Here is a 21,318-nt window from a genome sequence, read left to right as displayed (position 1 = left end):
TTACACATACTTTTTCTACATTTTTTATGCTCGTAATTTTTTCAAACCCTCACATAGTTCTTAGGGTTTGTGTAAAATTTGGATTCTTTGTTAATACATTTTTTATTATAAAATACTAAATATCTATAAGTGTGTACACATATAATTATACATAATTATGTGTAATTATGTGCAAGTATCAACTGTGTCGATTGAAAAATTTTTTTGAAACCATTTTTTTCAACACTTTTTTTAATTTTATTATCATAAACGTTAACATCCAAGTATATCCAATAACTGTACTTAAGATAAAAAAGTTTTATTTTTAAATTCTACATTTTTTTACAAGTATTTAAAAAATTTTTAGTAACAAAACAATTTCAATTGTATAAGACAAGCAAATTTTAAAAGAATCACAAACAGGAAAACAAAGAAAAATTTTCGCTTACAAGATATACAAGAGACATTTAATTACAGTATTACTTAATAAATTACTTAACGTAATACTATGGCTAATTAATAATTACTTACAACTTATGTACTACAAGCCTCTTTATAAAGTTTGGGCTGCATTTTTTGCCTTTGATAATAAGCACAAATGCTCTCGCGTTATTCGTTACGATTACGCGCTAATTACGCTACTAAGTAAATGCTAAGCTTTGGCACGTGATTCACGTTTTTTCAAGACGCTGCCGTCATCAACATGTACAGCAACGCCTATGAATGAAAATTGAAAACAAAAAGTTACACGTTATAATTTTATACGTCTAATACGGCTTTTTTTATTATCTATAAGTTATATAAGATAAGATACATGCTTTTTCTTATGTGTGTAATTTTTTTTTTTCCTTTTCTTATACGACTAAATTTTCTTTACATCAACATTTTTGGTGAGCACTATTTTATATAATTTTTACATAAATTGCGCAAGAAAGCAGGTGCCTACTGTTTTGTGTAGGTATGAATGAGGACGTCACTTTTTCGAAGACTCGATTTTGTTTGTTTAATTAATCAAAATTTCGAGGCACTTTTTAAAACAATCACTTAATCGGGATTTACTGTGTTTTAAACTTTATTTTATAATCCTAATACAAGTATTCTTAATAAACATGAAGAGCTGTAAACCCTTGGAGATACTTAATTAAGTGACCATATCGTACAATGACTTGATGCCTAACGACTAAATTTTTTCCGTGGTGCTACTTGCGAGCATCTAACGTGAGTTTATATTATATATAATCACGCAATTAGACCATTCGGTTGTGATTTTTTTCGACGTTTCATGAAGACTCACAAAATTCTTGATCCTTAGCCTAATTCATAATACTGTTGGTAGGCAGAAGATGCACATCTTTTGTTTATACATGTTACAAAAGTACACAAAAGTTACACTTTTTCGCATACATGTAAAAGGGACGCTAATACAATTGAAAGTACAAAAACGCAGGGAAATCTTCAGAATTTAAGGTTTTTTTTTTTTTTTTTTTTTTTTTTCAAAATCGCAGTAAAAAGTTGTCAGTATTACAAATTTTGATATTGGTTGACACGCTTATTCAACAAAGTTTATCGAATGTTGTTTGATAAATAAAAATGATTACTACATAAAACAGGGTTTTTAATTAGTATTAATTATTGCGTGTCGAGGAAAAATCAATTTTTCTTCGTACGAAAGGTTTGTTCCATCACATGTTTTTTCAAAGTTTTTAAAGGTTCAAAAAGTTAAAAGTTTTTGGGCCGTAAAAAATGGTAAATTTAATATGCAAGATGTAATTTAAAAAATATTTGTTTACCAAGACAGTAATGGTATGTAAATTTTGAACAAGGTAAAAAGTTTCGTAGAAAATCACGCTAGCAGATAATTAATTTTTGTTGCTATTAATAATGCTACCAATTATGCAATATTATTCTTACACGAATAGCACACGATAAGATCGTGCAACCCTACACGTAAGTATTTTGCGCTCAAGAGATCAGACTTTTTTACAACATAAATTTAATTATAAAAAGTGCTTGTATTGCTTTGATAATTTCACGTATGATTTTTTTTTTTTTTTTTTTTACTTTCTGTTGGAAATGATTGATTTTCAAAGTCTTGTGTTTGTCCAGTCTGTTCCCTTATTAACATCTTACTAAATACGACTAAGTTGGTGCAAAAATATGTATATTTTTTTTTTTGTCGAATTACTGTGAATTTGCACGTAAATAGTTGGACGATTCCGCTATCACTAGATTACAAAATGCGCCACATGCTTCATTATTTGTATAACATGGCTCACGATCTTTCACTCATCATATTCTATTCTTTTTTTTTTTTTTTTTGTTTTTTTTTGTTTTTTTTTTTAATACGATTATTTTTAGGTATGTATAAGTCGAATTACAACGTAATCACTCTTATTCTAATTAAATATTTTTTTCTCATAAAATATATTTACAATTATAGAGGTATTATTAGATATTTTTAATTTCAAAGAGAAAACTTTCCAAAAATTCTAAATAATTACACAGAATTACCAAAAAAAGTAAAATTGCACAAAAATGGCATAACACGGATGTACGAGATATTTTTCAAGTCTTACATCCATTTTTTATTCAAGATTTAATGTAATTTCCATGCAAGAAATTACGACTTGACGGAGCTATTTTAATTTCTCACTGTTTTTACGAATCGGTTAACAAAACGAAATATTAATCTATCGATTATATGGATACTAGTGCAACAGTATTTACAAATTAAAAATTTATTACTTTGATCTAACTCAATTTGATTGCTCAGGTTGAAGGGTAGGTTAAAAAAAAAAGTTTGGTCGCGTTTACTAAAAATTAATCTTGCAATAATTTTATCACTAAGCGCTGAATAAAAATTGCACAAACACATGGACAAGATTTCCGTAACAGTTACGTTTGAGTATTCAAGCAGGCACTGATATTGCGACATTATTATTATTTTCATATAATAAGTACTACAAACAAACATCAATGTAATCGATCTTAATCATAAAAATTTTTGTTTACAACATTACACTAAAGTAATCTCGAATGACTAGAAGATATTATATATCTATCAGTTCTTGCTAGGGACGACCATGATTGTTATCGATTTATAGTATGTATACTCTACTAATCCGTTAGGTTAATCAGAAATGATATAAAAAAATGAAAAATCAATCGTTATTTACAAAATGTACGACGCAGAAATTTTTTTTGGAATCAATGAAAAAATAACACCGACTCCCTCCCTCCACTCGTTCTTACGATACAATTATATATATTCTGCTCATCAAGTATATATCTTTAACATTCCAACTCACAAGAAGATAAAGTATATATTTTTGAAAGATCACGAGTAAAAAAAGTTAATCAATTATATACCTGCGTGTGGTATACAAGTATTGCCATTGTCGAAAAATACTGTGCAATCACAAAAAAACCATTGAACACAAACATTTCAACAGTACCCGGCCGTTATTTGCACCTTCCCACAACGAGTACAATACTTATAGTGTAAAAACCATTGAACGTATGAAAAAAAAAAAAAAAAATCACAAGCCGTACCTGTGATGAGAAACAACAATCATTCAGGTGTACGATAAAAAGGACGATATTTAAAACCTGCTGACAGCCTCGTCGTCGGCAACGACACAGTAATTACTGCAGTTCTTGACGGCCGAATTGTACATACTGTAGGTCGGGCTGACGAGCAAATGGCCCATGAGACCGGTCTGCTTGTCCTCGACGTACGAGGAGTACCGGTGGGACTTGCACCTCTCCCTGCGCAGGGTGGTCGTGCGAGCCAGGCAGGTCTGTTCCTCGGGTCTGGCGCTCGTGTCGTCGATGAGGGATGACGAGTAGCGGTGCTGGGTCTGGCTGCCGCAGCTTTTCTTATTGCCCTGGCCGTCCTTGCGCAAACTCGTCAGGGGCATCGACGGGTACGCCGGCTGGCGCGCCAAGGTCGCAGTTAGCCCTCGGTCGCCCGTGTCGTTGAAGCTGTCGCCGGTTAACACATATATGCATGCGTGTGAGTGTTTATCAGGGGGTTATTGGGTGTCGGTGCCTTTTTGTTATGAATAAGTATACCTACCTGTGGTGCCTGACGATGCCGCGTTTGATTCTACAGTGCTCGTTGCCACCCTGACCGCCGACGGCGGTGCCGTGGGTTTTGCAGGCCTCGACTCCGGGTATCGGCGACAGGGAACTTGGCCCGTACGAGCCGCTGCTCTGGCGCCGATCGAATATGTTGACCATCTCGACCGATGGCGTTGGTGAAAAAGTTCCCTGTGCCAGTCAAGTTCGTACAATACAAAAGAATTTTATTAGTACCTTATACTTAAGTATACCTCTCGAAATTTAAATAATACCTGTTAACTTCATTCGAATTCGACGCTTCCGCGACTGCGCAGTCGAATTCGAAAATGGCCGCCATGAACCTAACCTTCCCTGACTTTGAGCGCGCGGCTCTCCCGAGTAATTTTTTACTTCGAACGTTTTTACATTTCTTCTCAGTTCTTGCTCTTCAAGTATACTTATTCCCCCATCGGGTGTGTTTGTGTTCCGGCCAAAGTATACGCGTTGCAGGTGTTTGTTAAGTATATCTTTTACAATTTCGAAACATTGCCCCCGTGTTTACGCGTTCGCGTTTGTGGTTATACGTACGAGTTCAATGTTCATAAGTATATCGAGGAGTGCCGAGGCCCGGGATGGCGTTCGATCGTTCATTTTCAGATGTAACCCACGCTGTACACTACACCTGCGCTCGAGGAAAGAGCCGGGATTTGTTCAACAATTTAACAAGTGCAACAATAACAGTTATTTGACGTAAAAAGCGTAGAAACGAAAGTTTATGATATGTATATTGCGTGGACTTGTCCCTATGAAATCTCGACATCAGTTTTTTACGCTCGTTTCATTTTTACAAAACAAAAGTCGTACGAAGAGACGTATAATGTACGCAAGAGTGAAGAATCTCTCATTCACAAACGAGGTTCGTTTATACCTGTGTAAGTCTGAGCCGTAGAAAGTTATATTTAAATAATATTGTTTTAGGTCTAGCTCTCTGTTATTCGCCAATCGAAAGTTCAGCCTCAGGGAGGAAATAATAGCATGGCGTTACTGTTATTGGGATTGCTACGCTTGCAGTAAGTTAATTTTCTTTTTTTTTTTTTGTCATTGAAAAATTAAAAATATATACATATAATAAATATAAATATAAGTTTTCACATTCACCCCACCTGCAAAGAAGGTCGCCTTAGTGTGCCTCCTTCCATTCCAATCAATTTAACACCCTTGATGTTTTTCTTGACAATCCCACCACCATCAGTCAAATTCAAATTTAGTTCCATGTTACTGCGATCACCACCCACTTTTTCACCCTCGAGCCTCCCATTTGTTATTATCGTAGTGGGTACTTTAGCATATGGTGTACAACCTGTTCAAACAAGAGAAACACATTGTAACACTTGGCTTATATATACAGTATAGTTGAAAATTGTAATCATTAGTTGATCATACCCATAGCCGAGGGCGCAGTAGGGCTAATGATCCTTGGTGGCTGAGGTCCGTGGCAGTCGGGTCCGTGTCCAGGCGTCAAGTTGAGATTTTTGACTCCGAGAATCTGTCCGGAAGCGGCTTGACTCATCATGGCCGACGGGTGGTGCAGCGTTTGTCCAGCCCTCATAACCGTCGCTGTTTGCTGCTTTGGGCTCATTGAATCCCGCAGTGCGTGCAAGCCCTGCAAGCTTTGGTTGGCCTTGTGGGCAGCATTACCGGGCGTCTGCTTTGGCTCATACAGAACACTTATGGTGTCGTAACGCTGTTGCTGATGCTGATGTAATTGCTGCTGCTGCTGGTGGTGAGACAGCGGCTGCTGGAGCTGAGTATCGGTGCTACTCGCGTCGTAATCCGTACGGCTGCTCGATAACGTTGTAGGAGCATCTGACAGGTGTCCAGGCGAGGCATCCTTTTTTTTTTTATTTTTGAATGCAAACAAACGTATTGAGTTTGATCGTTTTCGTTATTTGTAATGAATCTACTTTGAGTACGGCAATTTAACAGCTTTCTTTTTTTTTTTTTTTTCAAGTCGACATTTCAGTGGTCTAGACTTTAATTTACAAAAAAAAAGTGCTTGACACTATCGAAAAATTTTTTCTCCCTTAATCCCACAATAATTGTTCCCGTGGAATTACAGCTTCCATGCATTCCTTGACAAATTACAGTGCTCCCGGGTACGTCTCGTGCGTCTCGTTCTGTGCAAGCAGTCGCGCGGAAAAAATTAAGTACTCGAGAAAGAGTTGCAGGGAAAAAAGGGGGGGGGCCGTGGTAAATAGTCAAAGAACTCGGCAAGCATTAGGCTGGGGAAAAAAGAGAAGCACACGCAGGCAGGCACATACGTATGTTGGTATACCTACCCAAGAGAGAAATAGGGAAAAAGGGCACGCGTGCTACTACCATGGGGTTGTACGAGAAAAAGAAAAGAAATGGAACTGGTGGGAAAAAATGGGGGGGAAGGGGCGTCTCTGCTTACGTTCATGGCGCAATCGATGAGCGCGGCACCGGAGCTGCTCTGGACGACCCCGTTGGGATTCTTGGTGTTGCCGGGTGCGTAGACGTTCAGGGGATCACAGCAGCGCGGCAAATAACCCCGTCCGAGCAGATTGCGCGTGAAGAGGCTGACTATCAGCTGAGCAAAGATCGCCGATAGCATTGCCAAGCTGCGAAACGGGAACTTTTGTGTGTGCGTCCTGCTGTCGTAGTACGGGTACTCGACAAACGTCGGGATGCCGAGACTCTTTTCGCCACCTGTGGAAAAGTAATGGGTCGATATTTTTTTTTAATCACCTAATACACAGTCATAAGGACATCAGGGGTGTCGATTATGGCGGTTCTTTGGTTTGGTAATGATTCATAATATTATTACAGAAATGTGATTATGGTATCAAAATTCTTTTTAGTAAAAAACTTGTAATTCTTTTAAAGGTTTTTCGGTATTACACTGAAAGTTTCGGACTAAACCTAAAACATCAAAAAAGGATAAGTATGTACACTGACCAGAGATTCTTATGGCTACGGCCACCGCGTATCCGGCTAAGCATCCGTACGAATCGACCGCCGCAGGCCATTGTACGACCGATAGCAGCTGCGGAAACAGCACCACGTAAACGATGTCGCTGCAAAAGTATCTGAAACCAGAAATTCATAAATTTATCGTACCCGATTAGCCTGCCAGCATCGTTGTAACGTATCTACTTCCAAAGATGTAAAAAGTAATGCAAAAGAAGGTGCTTTATACTACTTTTTATCTACGATGAAGAATAAACTCTCATCTAATTCAAAATGTATGACTTTAAAAATTACTTACGCTAAATAGAAAACACTGCTAACGCTAAGAGCAATCGCTGCGGAAAGAAAAGCAACTATCACGATCGAAATTCGAAGCACCCAGTCCAATTCTCTTTCGGTAGCCTGGGAGCAAGGAAACATTTTTTTTTTCTTCATAGGAAATTAAATTCCAAAGTTTAAAATAAAATGTACATATTTTACAGAAGAATACAAAAATTCAAACTGCTAAAATGTTTGTTAAAACTTCACACGAAACACCATTACCTTCGGTCTTATCGTCAGCTTGTAAATATTCCTCGAGAACATGGAACTAATGCCGAAAATGCTCGAGTCCGCCGAGGCCATTATTCCAGCCGATATAGCACCAAGCACTGCACAAGTTGAAAAGAGTAAGTACGTCAATTACAATCAACCCGAGATTGTCATCAAAACACGCACGTAAGTATATAGGTACGTGTTACGCGCTTATTATATATTGGCAAACGAAGCTGTCCTCGTCAGCACATCGATCGACTCACCCAAGAACGAGACCCACGGAGGAGTGAGGTGCCTCAGCACGAGCGACGTGACAACGCCACCATTGTCCCGCCAGACGGTCTTGTTGTAAGACTCGATGAGCGACCAGTCTGTCGAGCGGGCAATTATGCCGATCATCGCCGAGGGCACCGCCAGCACCAAACAAGTGAACATCGAAAATATCGACAGGGTGCTGGCGAACGACGGACGCCAGATTATCAGCACTCGCTGGAAGTAGCTCTGAAACGAGGCAAGATAAATATATATTATAGGCTCGACAAAAATATACTTTATCAACATCAAGTCATTACCTGCCAGGGTATTCCTCCGAAAATGGCGAGTAGCATGGCGTCGAGCCACTCGCCGAGATCGGCGCTGCTAAAGTCGCCCAGCCAATCCCTGACAGCCAGGCTTTTCTCCAGCGACACGGCCCGATGCGAGTTCGCGTACGCGGGGAACAAGCCCAGTCCCATTGCTATGCAGACGAATTGCAAGCCGCCTGTCCAGAGCACCGAGTACATGCCGCCCGACATGGTGTAGCTGAAAATAATTTTTTTTTTCTCTCTCTTCACGACCAAATATTGCATACGCTATTGCTAGCCTATAGAATAACATTTCCTCCGTTAAGTAACATGATAGATTTTAAACTATTAGGTGGTAAATCACTGGAGCACTGGATTTTCTTTTTTTTTTTTTTTTTTTTTTTTTTTTGTTCTTTATCGAGGAAAGAGGTGGTTTATTTATATATTTGAAAGATTGCAGTTGCAGTAGTGCCCTCTTGCCGATATACACGTTTACGACTTATCTTTCGGTTTAAAATACACCGATGTGGCGCTTCAATAGAAAAAGGTACTATCTCGATTTTTAGCTCCAAAAAGGTAAGATCTCAATTTCGAGCTGCCAGGAATAAAAGTTATACTTTATTTTGTACTTTTTCCCTCTGTAATTAAACGAATTTTTGTTTTACTTTTTCGTCCAAGGGAAGATTTGGATTAGTTGAAAATGTAATGTTTTCTTAATTTCATATTTAACTGGGTTGAGAAAATTAATATAAAAAGAGTATCTTTATTCTTGAAAAATTAATATGTTACTATTTTTTGAAACTTTGAATGGAGATGATATATTTTTTTCCATTATTTTGAAGTACAAGCTCTTTTTCGTAAATCATGCATTACGACGTAGGTATATGTCATTCGCACTCGATAAGCAATCATCCGACGCTGGTACAAAGTACCTACGTGAGCTTGAGATTTTTTTTTCTCGGATCTCTCTCCTAAAACTCTCGACAAGTCGATCGTAAAAACAACATCGTGAGTCAATTTCTTTTTTTTTCTTTTTTTTTTTTTTTTAACTCAATGCATCGTCGCTAAAAGTGTATACGAGTAGACAATTGTATTTTCTCTGAACTCTCCAGTTCTTCCTTTATAGTCGCTGCTGTGAAAAGTAGCTGCTTTTGTGAAAAAGTCGAGGTAGCTAGTAGCAAGTATACAAACAAAAAGCTCAAGGAGTTATACGTGAAACAGCACCCACGAGAAAGAGCAGTACAAGAAAGAGGTCTCTCTTTGAAACTTGTAAAATTGCAAGTTCAAATTGTCCTTATTTCGTTTGACGGATTTCTTTCCGTCGTTCTTTAATTGCTTCCTTGGTGCAAATCTACGTGTGTGAGTTTGTAAAAAGTGTGTAAGATATCTGTGTTTTTTTAAAAACATTTATTTACGAAAGAAAGCTGTAGAATAAAAAAATTTATGAGCTAGTTAAGTAGCTGTTTAGGTGGTTTTGGACATAGATCTGTATCGAATGCTTCTGCATGTTGGTGTTGAAAAGCTTTTTTTGAAAATGTAGAAATTAAAACTACTCCTTTAAACTAATAGTGAAATAACAGTGAGCAAATATAAAAAATATTTACGTACACCTGTGAGTTTTCTTTTTTGGATAAAGATCAAGTAATGGAGCACTACGTATTATAATTGTTATTATTATTGTCATAAGCATCGTTACTATGGATTCTCTTATCGACACGCAACAAACTTTTATCCACCGCCACGCGTATACGCTCCATTTTGCGATTCCCAAGATTGTAGTAACAGCAGCTCGGGGGACGCGTTAGCCAAAGTTTACCGGGGCATCAGCTGCAGTAGCACCGCGGGTCAAATTCAAATTGCATGGAAACTAATTTAAGCCCCAAGTTGTGTACGTTATACATACGTATTAGAGCGCGCTTGCGGCTTTTCTCGTCCGTGCAATGTGCACGCGTGTGTTGCACCCACCCACGTGTGCTGGCGACTAAACGTATCGGCGTTCAATCTTTCGGGTTTATAATTACATACGTATGTATGGATATGCCAATTAAGTTTCGTCTCACTGTGGGCTAACTTTTCGTACTTGTACTTTACCTAAATAGGCTTACTTTCATATTTGAATAAATTCGCCCCTCAGTTTTAACTCGAGTCTTTTATTCTCGAATTAACTTTAGGTCTGTTAATCCCTATGAAGATATTTATCTTTAAATCTGTGCTTGCAAGTCAAGTGTCCCTTGATTATTTGTCACTTTGTGCGTACTTTTATACATTTTGTTATTCCTGCATTGCCATGTTTTGCTACTATTGGTTGACTCGACATTGGTCGTTTGAATAAAGACAAAAGCAGGCACAATTTTTTGTTTTTGTTGTTGTTTTTTTTTATTTATTTATTTATTTTTTTTTATTCTCAACCACAACTTTGCCGTACAGAGTTTAAGCATTCATTGCGAGTGAAAAAAGCTCTCGGCGTGCCGAGCACCATAGGCAATAGAGCATGCAAATGTACGAGCCCAAGTATACTCACAGCGCGATGAGAAGGGCGGTGGCGCCGACACCGAGGCCGAGGTCGATGCTGGCGACGATGTTGAGGGCGGCGCCGAGGGCGCGCAACAGGGCCGCGCACCAGAACAGGTCGCCGCAGAAGGCAGGCAGGAACATGAGGCCGCCGCCCAGCCTAGCCCCGTAGTGCTGCTGGAACGGGTCCAGCATCGTCACGTACTCGGCTTTTCGCATCGGGTTGGCGAACAGTACGGCGCCTGTAAATTTTTTTTTCCCCCCAACAATAACAATCATCGTGGGAAGACAAAACATTTTTTTCCATCTCCTCTCTCTTTCGGCTGTATTGTTTTGGATTTATGATTGCGTTCCCACGCCGACCTATGTATGCAAAGTGGAGTACAAAATTGGCCAAAGTTTGGCGTTGTTTCGTAGAGGGATGGTATGGCGCCAGAGCGCGGCTATGCGCTGCCACTCGCTTTATTGAAAGTTTTCATTGAGATTTTTTCCCGGAATAGCGGTCGAAGTATTTGCCGAAGAATTCGCCCTCTCTCTCTCTCTCTCTATCGAGTGGTTTCATCCAAAATACACTATTCCCTACTACATCATTTTTTTTTTTAACCATTTCTGAACTTTGTTTAACTCGTTTTTGTCAAATGGCACTAAGTGTGCGTGCTTTTCAAAAACTTGGAAAACAAAAGAAGAGAGAACGGTGAATTAAAAAAGGAAAGAAAAAAACCTTGCAGATCAAAGCAAACACAGTCTAGGGGAGCTACATCAACGCAATAATGCACTGCACCACCACAAAGGCTCGAGGGCTCGCGTAGTCGTCGCGCTTACAAAAGCAGGAAGGACCGTATTATTTCTATCCGTCTGGACTTTTTTCTCTTCAGCGCAGAGATGATAAGGTCTACGTGCGTTAGGTGGTCCAAGCGTGAAAAGCCACGTACAAGCGAGTGTTCTTGATCTTTTTTTTTTTTTTCCTTTTTTTATTGAAAAATAAATAAAGAAGCGCGTCTCGGTGAAGGTAAATAAGAGACCTTGTCCTCCTGCTTTGCTTATTTTCGTTCTAGAGTGAACTCGTTCAAGTTTTTAAAAAAAGTTCTTAATTTAAGTCTATCTGGAAAAAGTTTTATAATGAGGAATAATCAATTTTGATAAATACTTGATACTTTTGAGAAAAAAAATATCATAGTTTTGAACAAGTTTTTTTGTCACTTGATTTCTTTTCACTCTTTAAAAAAAAAGGAAATACTGTACGAATCATAATTTTTTTTTATTTTTTTTTATTTTACGTGACGAATGAAGCATTTCATTTCCTCGAACAAAAAATGTGTGAAGCATTAACTTACCAAAAAGAAGACTGAGGCTGTAGCCAATGGGCACCTGGCACCAGGCCAAGCCTTTTCTGAAAACCCAGTCCGCTGTCCCGTTGACGAAGGTGTCACCAACCCACGTTGCTGTAATTTTGATGAAAAAAAAAAAAAAAATCCCATGTCAAAAGATCAAACGCTGCGATCGCTTTCACACTCGTTATTGTACACTCCAATGATTGAACGAAACTTGTCTAAATCATGATTAATATTCATACATCAACAAAAAAATTTATCACCAAAGTTCTAAAATACAACAATATTTGTGCTGTTCCTCAATAGTTTATACAATGAATTCACGCTCATATATTTCAAAGTACAGGTATTTGTGACAAAAATATCATTTTATTCACAAAGTCATTACCAATTTAGATTATAGCTAAGATACATGTAAAAACATTAAAAATTTACGTGGCGTCGTAAGCTAGTTTACGTAGAATTCAGGAACGGTTGAAAAAAAATTTTTCATTAAGCATCTTTTGTAAAAATTTAATAGACAGCTACATGACCCGCTAAATATAGTAACGAAACAAAACGAAAAATCTGAAAATATTAAATTAAGTATCCATTCATCCACCACATGTGCCCAATTTAAAAAATTTATGGCTGAGGAAAGAAAAAGTAAAAGAGGCATATATGCTCGTTTATGATATTAATCAGTGCGGCGTAAAACTTTGCCGCCGTATAACTGCAATTAGCTTAATGTTTTGCGCTCGTATCGAGAGATTACAATCACCAGCTCAGTTATGTATCCATCCATAAGTTTTTATGAATTTTATTAATCTCTTTTCCGAGAGCGAATCCCAGAGACTCGATGAACCGCGAGGGAACGCGCGTGTACACTGTATTTCTCTCTTACCATTGTTTCCTCTTATTTTCGCTCTTTTAATATTGGGAGCCAACACTTTTAGATACCTGCCATTTTATTAAATTTATTTTTCTAAGGGATGAACCGGAGGTTTCATTGTGGGATACTTCCTCTCTTTGGTACTCATCATTTTTTTTTAGTTTCAATTAAAACCGATGCTATTGATTAAAAGTGAATCAATAGAGAAGACTTGAAAGTATTTTTCAAATTAATTCAATAAAAAAGTGCAGCCGCGTTGATTGTTTTGATACCGAGAACCGGCGGTGCTCAGTAAAATCAAACAAACCCCGAGAATTCTTATTGAAACATGTAAACTTTGTATTGATGGAAATTTGACTTATCAAAAGTACTTTTGCACTTGGCAAAAATCCCTTTAATCACCCACAAATTGGGTTACACAGTTTTCTCTTTTCATTTCTCATTTTTCAAGTGCTCTCTCTCTCTCTCTCTCTTAAACAAAGTTCTTCCACCGCGCGTTTAATCATATGTTCCCGTGCGCAGGCATTCATCTTTTGTTCTCGATCGCACTCCGGAGCCTACTCATTAAGTTAATGGCTGATAGCGATATCGTAATGAAAACGCGAGACCAGACGGAGAGAGACACGAGTCATGTACCCCGTATATCGCGTCGTTTCGCCTCTTTCGATCGATTTCATTCAAATGCTTCGTTATTTTATTCATACTGTACCTAAAACAGTGAAAATTATGTAGCTTCATCTTCGGTGAGGCTGGTTCTGTACTTTATTACCAATTTATTTAAAATAAACAATTTTATAAGAGTACCGTCAAGTTGAAAATAAAATTTTTTTTTCTAAATTTAAAATACAATATTGGTGGTACAAATAAACAGCACCTAAAGTTTCACTGATTGAGGAGTGACATAATACACTATATGTATAGGTTCCCAGATCCGTATTATGTAAAATTCATAAGTTGACGTTTCAAGCTCGTAAAGAGCCAATAGGAACTTGTCGTCCCTCGAAAATCAACAAATTATTAAGCCCAGCTCCCAGAAGCTCCGGTAACTGTACATCAGCTGCAGGCCGCAAATCAAACAGCTCGTGCATTAATCCACAGGTTCCGCGGAGCAGCGGAGCTTGAAAAGCGAAACAATGGGCCCCTGTGAGTTCCCCCCCCCCCTACCCGTCCCGGTCCTTTCAGTTATTTAGATTTCCCAAGTACCTATCGCATAAGCAGACACGCGATTTCCCAAGAGCTGATGTATCAAACCGGTAGCCAAAGTTTCGGGGGCTCTTTCGGGTCTATGTCTCCTGTCGAGCGGCGTGATGGGGCTCTTTTGGCTGTACCTCCGAACGGAAATTATTCGGCGTGAGTTGTGTGTAGGACGCTCTACCGTATACACACGCTCGAGTGCACTTGCTGAAACTTTTTTTTTTCCGAGACACGAAATTAGCATTTATGCGGCTGGAAAAGTGTTGCGTGGTTCCCTCTTTCGATACAACCTATAGGGGTTTTATGCTGATAAAGTGGCAATCTTGTTATTGCGAGATAAGGAGATCTTCAACGCCTGATCCTGTTATTCAGTGTGGCACCCCTTCGTGCTATTTGAGGCTTACGTAAAATATTAATTTCCAACGCAATTATGGTATAATTTGAAGAGTTAGCAAAGCTAATAAAACATGCACATTTTTTTTCTCTCGTTCTCCACGATTTTGAACTCAATAATTGTAAATGTAAGAGAAAAAAAATTACTGGCCACAGCATATTTTTAAAATTTATTGCTAAGTGTCCACACCATTGAGAAGAAAAGTCCCAAAAATTTAATAATTCCTGGGTATGAAAGACTGTCAAATAATGAGGAATCTTTCACACGCAAACGTATCGGTAATTAAACAACCCTACCATAAAATAAAGATGCGCCAAAGGAGAAACCGCGATTTTCAATCAACCGAGTGTATGACGATGAAATAACGTACCGGGTCCAGAAGTAACGAACTTCTCCCAAGCTCATTTATCATCGAAAGCTTCCTCTCGCTCCGCCAAACTTTTCCCTCGGCTTCTTTTTACCGCCAAGCCGCGCCCAGTTTCTCCCATAATTAACAAACGGACCCCCACCGCTAGTTATAAAAGCCAAGGAGTCCATGCAGACGCACTCAGACCTCCGCGCGAAACGGACCCAGCCTGGAAGCAGGTATATATATAATTCTCACTCTTGTATCCCTTCGCACAATAGCTGACCCTCCTCCTCCTCCTATACCTTCCGTCCGGAAATTTCGACTCAGCTCTGGCTTTTCCTCTCCCAGTGGTGCACTCTTCCCTCCTTACTCCCAAAGAAAAGTGCAGTATCGCGATTCTCCCCCTTTAAGTTTGAGGAGGAGGGCCAGTGGAGTGGACGAAAAAAAAGCCACTTGCGCGAGCCACCTCAGCTCGTTCGCGTGTATACGTATAGATACATACACCACCTCTCCGACTTTGTTCCGTGGACCCGCGGGTCAAAGAAAATGCCCGTCTTTACTCCGGTTCCCGCTTATTTCCCGAGAAGCTGGAATCGGAAGCTTATAAACCTCTTTATTGCGCTCGAGGGATGAAATAGTGCGGGGGTGTCGCGCAAAATATGTATACCAACCTACGAAAATCCTGTGGTTTTTTGGTTTAACTAGGTTTTTTTTTTTTTTTTTTTTTTTTTTTTTTGTTACAACACCAAGTAACGGAGTCTTGAAGTCGAACAGAAAGCCGAATGGCTAGGTAAACAAGAGGATGCTTCATTTTTTAGTATTTCCCGCCAAGTGGAGTTCTTTTCGCAAAAAATTGCCAATGAGCCGCGCGCGCTGCTTGGTTTTTTAAATATTTAATTCGCCGCGGCTGCGTGGTTGTACGCAAGTGGTGCTGGTGGTTTGGTTGGCAGTTTACAACTACGAAGATGAAATTCGTTTTTTAGCTGGTATTTTGTGTGATGACACTCGTATACTTGAGCAGTTAATTTTTGGGTTTTGGGATTCACTTTGCTGAGTGTTTTTTTAGAATTTAATCTTCTGGTGCATGGAACATTATGATATCTATGATGTGACTAAAAAATATTTTTTTCTATTAATTTATGGCATTTCTTTGAACAAATAAATATTTATAATATTTTTTAAAAATACCTTAAACGTTTGTTCATATATTTTATTATGGTAAACATTAGTTTTCTCAATACATCACGTTGATTTGGGCTAGAAAGTTTTTGTTGAATATTTTACTATGGTACAAGAAGTAATGAGAACGCATTTTCTAGAAAAGATGATGCTTTCGGGAAAAAAATTGTACTTCAAAGTCTAAAAAATAATTGTGTCCAAGTATGATAAAATACATACGTGGAAGATTTGTAAATTGTATTAAGAAAAAAAAAGAATAATAATAAATAAAAAATAAACAATTTGTTAGAAAAAGTACTTATTATAAAAAGGGACTTCAACCGGGTCGGCCGCTATGATATACCTAAATAGCATGTACGCACTTATCGCAGAACTACATCTCTTCCGTTACGAGCACGTAATAGATATAGGAACCTACCAGTGAGTGAAGCAATGCCCAGCACGAGGCCGACGCTGCGATTGGCCAGTATCATTTGGCTCTGCCCTGCGTGTCGGGCAGCCTTTCGCCTCTTGAACGCCCCAGCCAGTATACCGACGAACAGAACCACTCCGTAAAACATGGCCAGGCCCGCCGCCCCCGCCACGTTCATCGTTGTTGTTGTTGTTCCCATCTTTTTTCCTCGCCGCCTTCGCCTCCACCTCCTCTTTTACTTCTGATTTTACCCACACCTACCGTTACTGGGTGGGTAAGGTCGCGCAGACCTGCAAGAATACCAATGCACACTTACTACAACGTTATATCATATTAATAAAGCAATTAGTCGTTGGTGCTGTGGTACTTTAATTACTGTTTGAGTGTAATATATATACGAATATTTATCACATGCGTACGTAGAATGGGGCATACGTGGTTGGCAACAGTTTTTGTTGTATTTTACCATCTTTGAAGCTTTTACTTTGAATTTGTTATTTGTTGACTAACTTGCGTATAATATCATACATAAATTTATTTGTGATCGTGAATATTTAAAAAGTTCAAAAACCAGAATACTCAAGCTAAATTTTGCTTGGTGGATACAATGTATTTTAGTACATCATTTAATTGATAGTTAAATGTGTATTTTAAAAACTTTACTTTATACTTTTAAATTTTAGTGTATATAACATTTTAGAACACATTACACCCGATGTAACAAATTAAATTATAAATTATTTAATTTTAAAGTATAAGTACAACTTAATTTATGGAAAAAAAGCAATATGTTTAATTAAGTGCAGAAGGCAATAAATAATTTATATTTTGCAATTAAAATCATACAAAGGACTGCAAAATTTAGCTTGAGCTAAAAATATAATCTGGATAATGCCCCGAGTCGAAGCTTTTCAACATTTAAAAGTAATATTTTCTGAGTATATCCTACAAGGAGCGTTAATTTCGATATTCCAGTGTAAAATTTAAACTTTTCGCAGTTACCATTTATCAAACAGACCATAGTCTCTTTCAAAAATAGAATGCACGATAAAACTTCGAATATCAAATATCTTTAAATGTAGTCGAAACTGAAAATCCTTAATCTGAATTGCCTACTTTCGAGTTTTTATTTTCAATGTAGATCACAGAAATTTTCGATCGAGAAATCTTCAACTTTTTTTTCCCCGCTTCAAAGTGAACTTTTTCCATTACAGTATTGGGCATGGAAAAACTAAAAGCATTTTCAGCTGCAGAAAATCCCTTACTCTGGCTCTTCTGCTCCCAGTTTTGGGAATATTTTTAAGCCTCATAAAAAAAATTTCAGCATGCAACGATCCTTTAAATCGGGCGAATGCAGTTTTTTTCCAGTTCGCCGATTATGAGAGCTTTTCCAATCGTGTGTTACATCGTTGAATTTCAAATTCGATCCTAATGGTCAAAAAGCAATCAAATTTTTTTTTTTTTTTTTTAATGTTGTCGAGGTTGAAATTGCAGGAAAAAAAAAATAAAAAAAATAAAATAAAATAAATACAGTGCATGTATATGTGATTATCTACTCATTGGTGGTAAAAATTTTAATTATAATTTATTTTTATTACTACACACAGCGCTATTGCAGAAACAATATTATTGATTTTTATTGTATTGTTCGATTATAAAACATTGTATGCATCAAAGTGAAAAAACTATTTATTTTTCTTTTTTATATATATATATTTGATAACGGAATAAAAATCATATATTCTAGCTGTTTAGTATTGACTTTGACGATTAATTATAATAATACGTGGGATATTAATATTAATAACATCGTGGCTGACAAAAAATGTGGCCATGTATCTTGCACTCAGAAAAAAATCATTCGTTCCTTTAAAAAATTCTTTTATTGTTATTAACGACTATTTACTTCATGCGCACCCCAAGACTATAGAATCCTACGTAACACTTTATTTCATTGCAATAAATAAGTCAACTTTTTAATTCCGAAAACCTTCGATCTATAGTGAAAAAAATTAAGAACACTCCGTCATTGTCAATCTATCTTGCCTTAAAAAAAAGTCAAGATGACTGTCTTCCATCAATTGAGTAACAAAAAAAAAAAAAAAAAAAAAAATAGATAAAAAGTCGCGAGTGAAATGCCTACTACGAGTCGGTGGCTGGAGCAATTTTCCGGAAGCTCAATTAAAGGCCTCGGCGCTTGAGCAGCAAAGTTTCGAGGCCTTATTCCGCCTTCCTACCACTGCCTCCCTCTCATTTCCCTCAAGCTGCTGCTCCGACTTCGAATACTATATAAGAGATGAAAGGTATGCGCACACGTCAGGTAAAACCACGCTCTATATGTATATAAACCCGTGCTGGGGCGGAATTCGGAGATTTGCGCTTCTGTATACGTGGACGTGAGGTGTATATCTGCACATAGGGTGGGCGTGTACGGCGAGGCTTCGGGGTAATGTAACTTAACGAGACCACCACTCGTGGCAAGTAAAGTCTGGACTTGGGGTGTAAAGAAAACGAGGGAGGAACCGAGATAAAACTGCAATTTATCAGTCTGCGCATGTTTCCTCGCCATACTTTAAATTGTCCGGTGTATTTAAGGGGGATTTTTTTTTCTCTTTTTTGCTTTTTAGCAATGATACGTATACATGAAAATACGCGTGTGTGGAGTAATTAGCGGCCAAAGGGATAAAGTGTACTATGACAGTTTCATTAGAGAAATGATGGACTTGCACCATTTCCAATCCAAGTTGGTGTTGTTGATTGACACTACAGTGTACTGCATTTTAATGAATGTTTGTTATTGAACTACTCAAAATCTAAATCACAAAAACTTGAAACGTAAATATTTTAATTGTGTAAAGAAAGATGTTTTTAAAAAATTTTTTTTTAGAATTTTCTAATAAATTTTTTTTCATTGTGTGGAGTGGAGTGATGACTTTTTTTTTTTTTTCTTTTTTTTTACGGTCTCCCAAATACACAGCCAAGATAAAAGGGATGGGACACAATTTGTACTGTGTCAATTTCCTCTTAAATCTCTTGAGGTTGTACATAAGTATATATTTAATATTTTTATGTCATTAGTCATCGTATTATATATAAAAATAAAACACGTAGTTAGGAACTCGTGCAAAAAAATTATTTTTTCCCTCCCACAATATCGTAGTGAAAAAACAAAAACTCCCGGGTATAGTGCCATTTTCGTTGTTAGACATTTTTCAGAAAGCTTTTCCACGCGTTGGCGAGCAAAAACTCGGAGCTGCATCAAGTAATGGGAAAAATTCGATATTTACTGTTCTCCCAGTTGTAGAGGGAAAAGCACGGCAGCCCGAAGATATTTATGGGTACCCCATGCGAGGAACTTTTGTATTTTATTAAAGAAAGGGCTTAAGATTTATTCGTCCGGGATGATGAAAAATTGGCCGCTACGGCACACCCGGTGCACAAATCATCCTCGACAAGCACAACATGAGTGGCTTCGTTTCCTTTGTTAAACCAAAATATTACTCACGCGTACGTTGAATATTATACACAGTAGACATCATGATAAAATGCATCTCTAAAAATATTTAAATTACAACACACGTAATTATATTTACCCTTGCAAAAGAATAAACAAAAGTGGGAGAAAGGGTCGGTAAAAAAAGATCAGCGCGAGACACAAAAGGAGTGTCAAGTAGCGCGCGCGCGCGAGATAAAAAGCAACTTGCTCGACGTCGTAATAATAAGCTCGAGAAAACAGGTAAAGCGAACAAGCCAGGGACTTAAAATGATGAGGAAGACCGCGCAATCTTGTATACTCGTGAGCTCATGAAATATATGTATATTTATCGGCAGTTGCTGATAAACAGGTCGTACCCATTCTCCAACACTCCCAGAGACTGAACTCTGACACATATAAAAAAAATGTGAAATAATTCTTTCTTTCCCACATCCGCAATTTATGTGATTGGTGTAAGGGGTAAAAAATAACTTTAGATGGTGAATCTTCGAAAATCGCATTGAAGCCTGAAGAAAAGGGTAGAATGAAATACAATGGGCCGGGAGCAGAGAGGGCGAGAATTAGGATCAGGGAAACAGCAGCGCAATTGAAACATCGCCTCGGGCAGGGGAATCGCGTCCTTGGGTTTTCCCTTTTCATACGTCGTGTGTGTATAATCTTCCCTCATGGCAGCCTTAAACGCCGTCTGGTGTTATATCGATACCATACCAGCTTTCCGATACTTTTTTTTTTTATCGAAGAAGTCGCTGAGGCTTGGTACACGTGTGTTTTTGTATAGACATGGAGGAGGTTGTGCGTAGGAAATCTCGTGTGAAGGTAAATTCTTCGGTTCGTGCTGATATCAGTTTTTTATTTTCTGCTTTTTTTAGTTTCAAAGTATTTACTGTATTACAAATGTATACGTAATAACGAGTGCAAGAGTTTCGATTAAAAGGAATACGTGCAATCCTTCTCTTATTGGCTCTAAAAAATTCACACTCCTTTTGCAATTGAAAAAATAAAAAACGTTCCGATACGTCTATTTATATCTGGATTATTAAGGTTGCAGTGCTGTGCTGCTCTCTTTATCGAACTTTTTAATATAACCATTGGGTAATTTGACCTTATATTCGTTCGTATCGATTCGAGTACACCAACTGGAACAAAATTCCATACTTTTCACGAACTCATCGACTACGATAGCTTGAAAAAAAAAAGAAAGAAACTAAATTCCAATTAGACAACAAACGAACGGAGTTCGTCCTCGTTTTGCATTAAAGTCCATGGTAAATCCGAGAGTGGGACAAGCTTGTGAGCACCTGGGTCGTCGGCTGATTAGCAATCAGGAGCGGCGATTGGCGACGAGCGAATTCAATTTTTAATTCAAATTTGCTCAGCGAGAGCTCCACCTTTTTATTTGCCTACTCGTTCCCTTCGTTCTGATTTTTTTTTTTTTTTTTCGCTCCACATGTC

The 21,318-nt window shown here is 37.9% G+C and overlaps 1 protein-coding gene across 2 annotated transcripts; it reads right to left on the bottom strand.

Annotated features, from left to right (window-relative positions):
• Positions 1-3,564: 3,564 nt before the first annotated feature.
• Positions 3,565-16,571, bottom strand: LOC106643371 (high-affinity choline transporter 1). 2 transcript variants are annotated; one of them, XM_089596598.1, is made up of 13 exons: positions 16,377-16,571; positions 11,975-12,082; positions 10,651-10,882; positions 8,139-8,367; positions 7,830-8,067; positions 7,576-7,682; positions 7,331-7,434; positions 7,021-7,151; positions 6,492-6,771; positions 5,485-5,951; positions 5,205-5,401; positions 4,058-4,251; positions 3,565-3,963 (listed from the first exon to the last, which is right to left on the bottom strand). In XM_089596598.1, the coding sequence occupies exons 1-13, from the start codon at positions 16,567-16,569 to the stop codon at positions 3,582-3,584; spliced, it is 2,862 nt and encodes a 953-aa protein (XP_089452724.1). In that variant the 5' UTR covers positions 16,570-16,571; the 3' UTR covers positions 3,565-3,581. The 2 variants fall into 2 exon arrangements, with proteins under 2 accessions (XP_089452724.1, XP_089452725.1); XM_089596599.1 differs by having other exon boundaries at positions 5,485-5,932; positions 6,497-6,771.
• Between the last annotated feature and the right edge of the window lie 4,747 nt (positions 16,572-21,318).

This window comes from Copidosoma floridanum, unplaced genomic scaffold (genome assembly GCF_036245765.1).
Source record: "Copidosoma floridanum isolate Cflo_tuat_1 unplaced genomic scaffold, Cflo_Japanese_pri ptg000030l, whole genome shotgun sequence".
Lineage (NCBI taxonomy): Eukaryota > Metazoa > Arthropoda > Insecta > Hymenoptera > Encyrtidae > Copidosoma > Copidosoma floridanum.
Note: the sequence above shows the minus strand (reverse complement) of the source record. Positions and strands in the feature narration are given on the sequence as shown.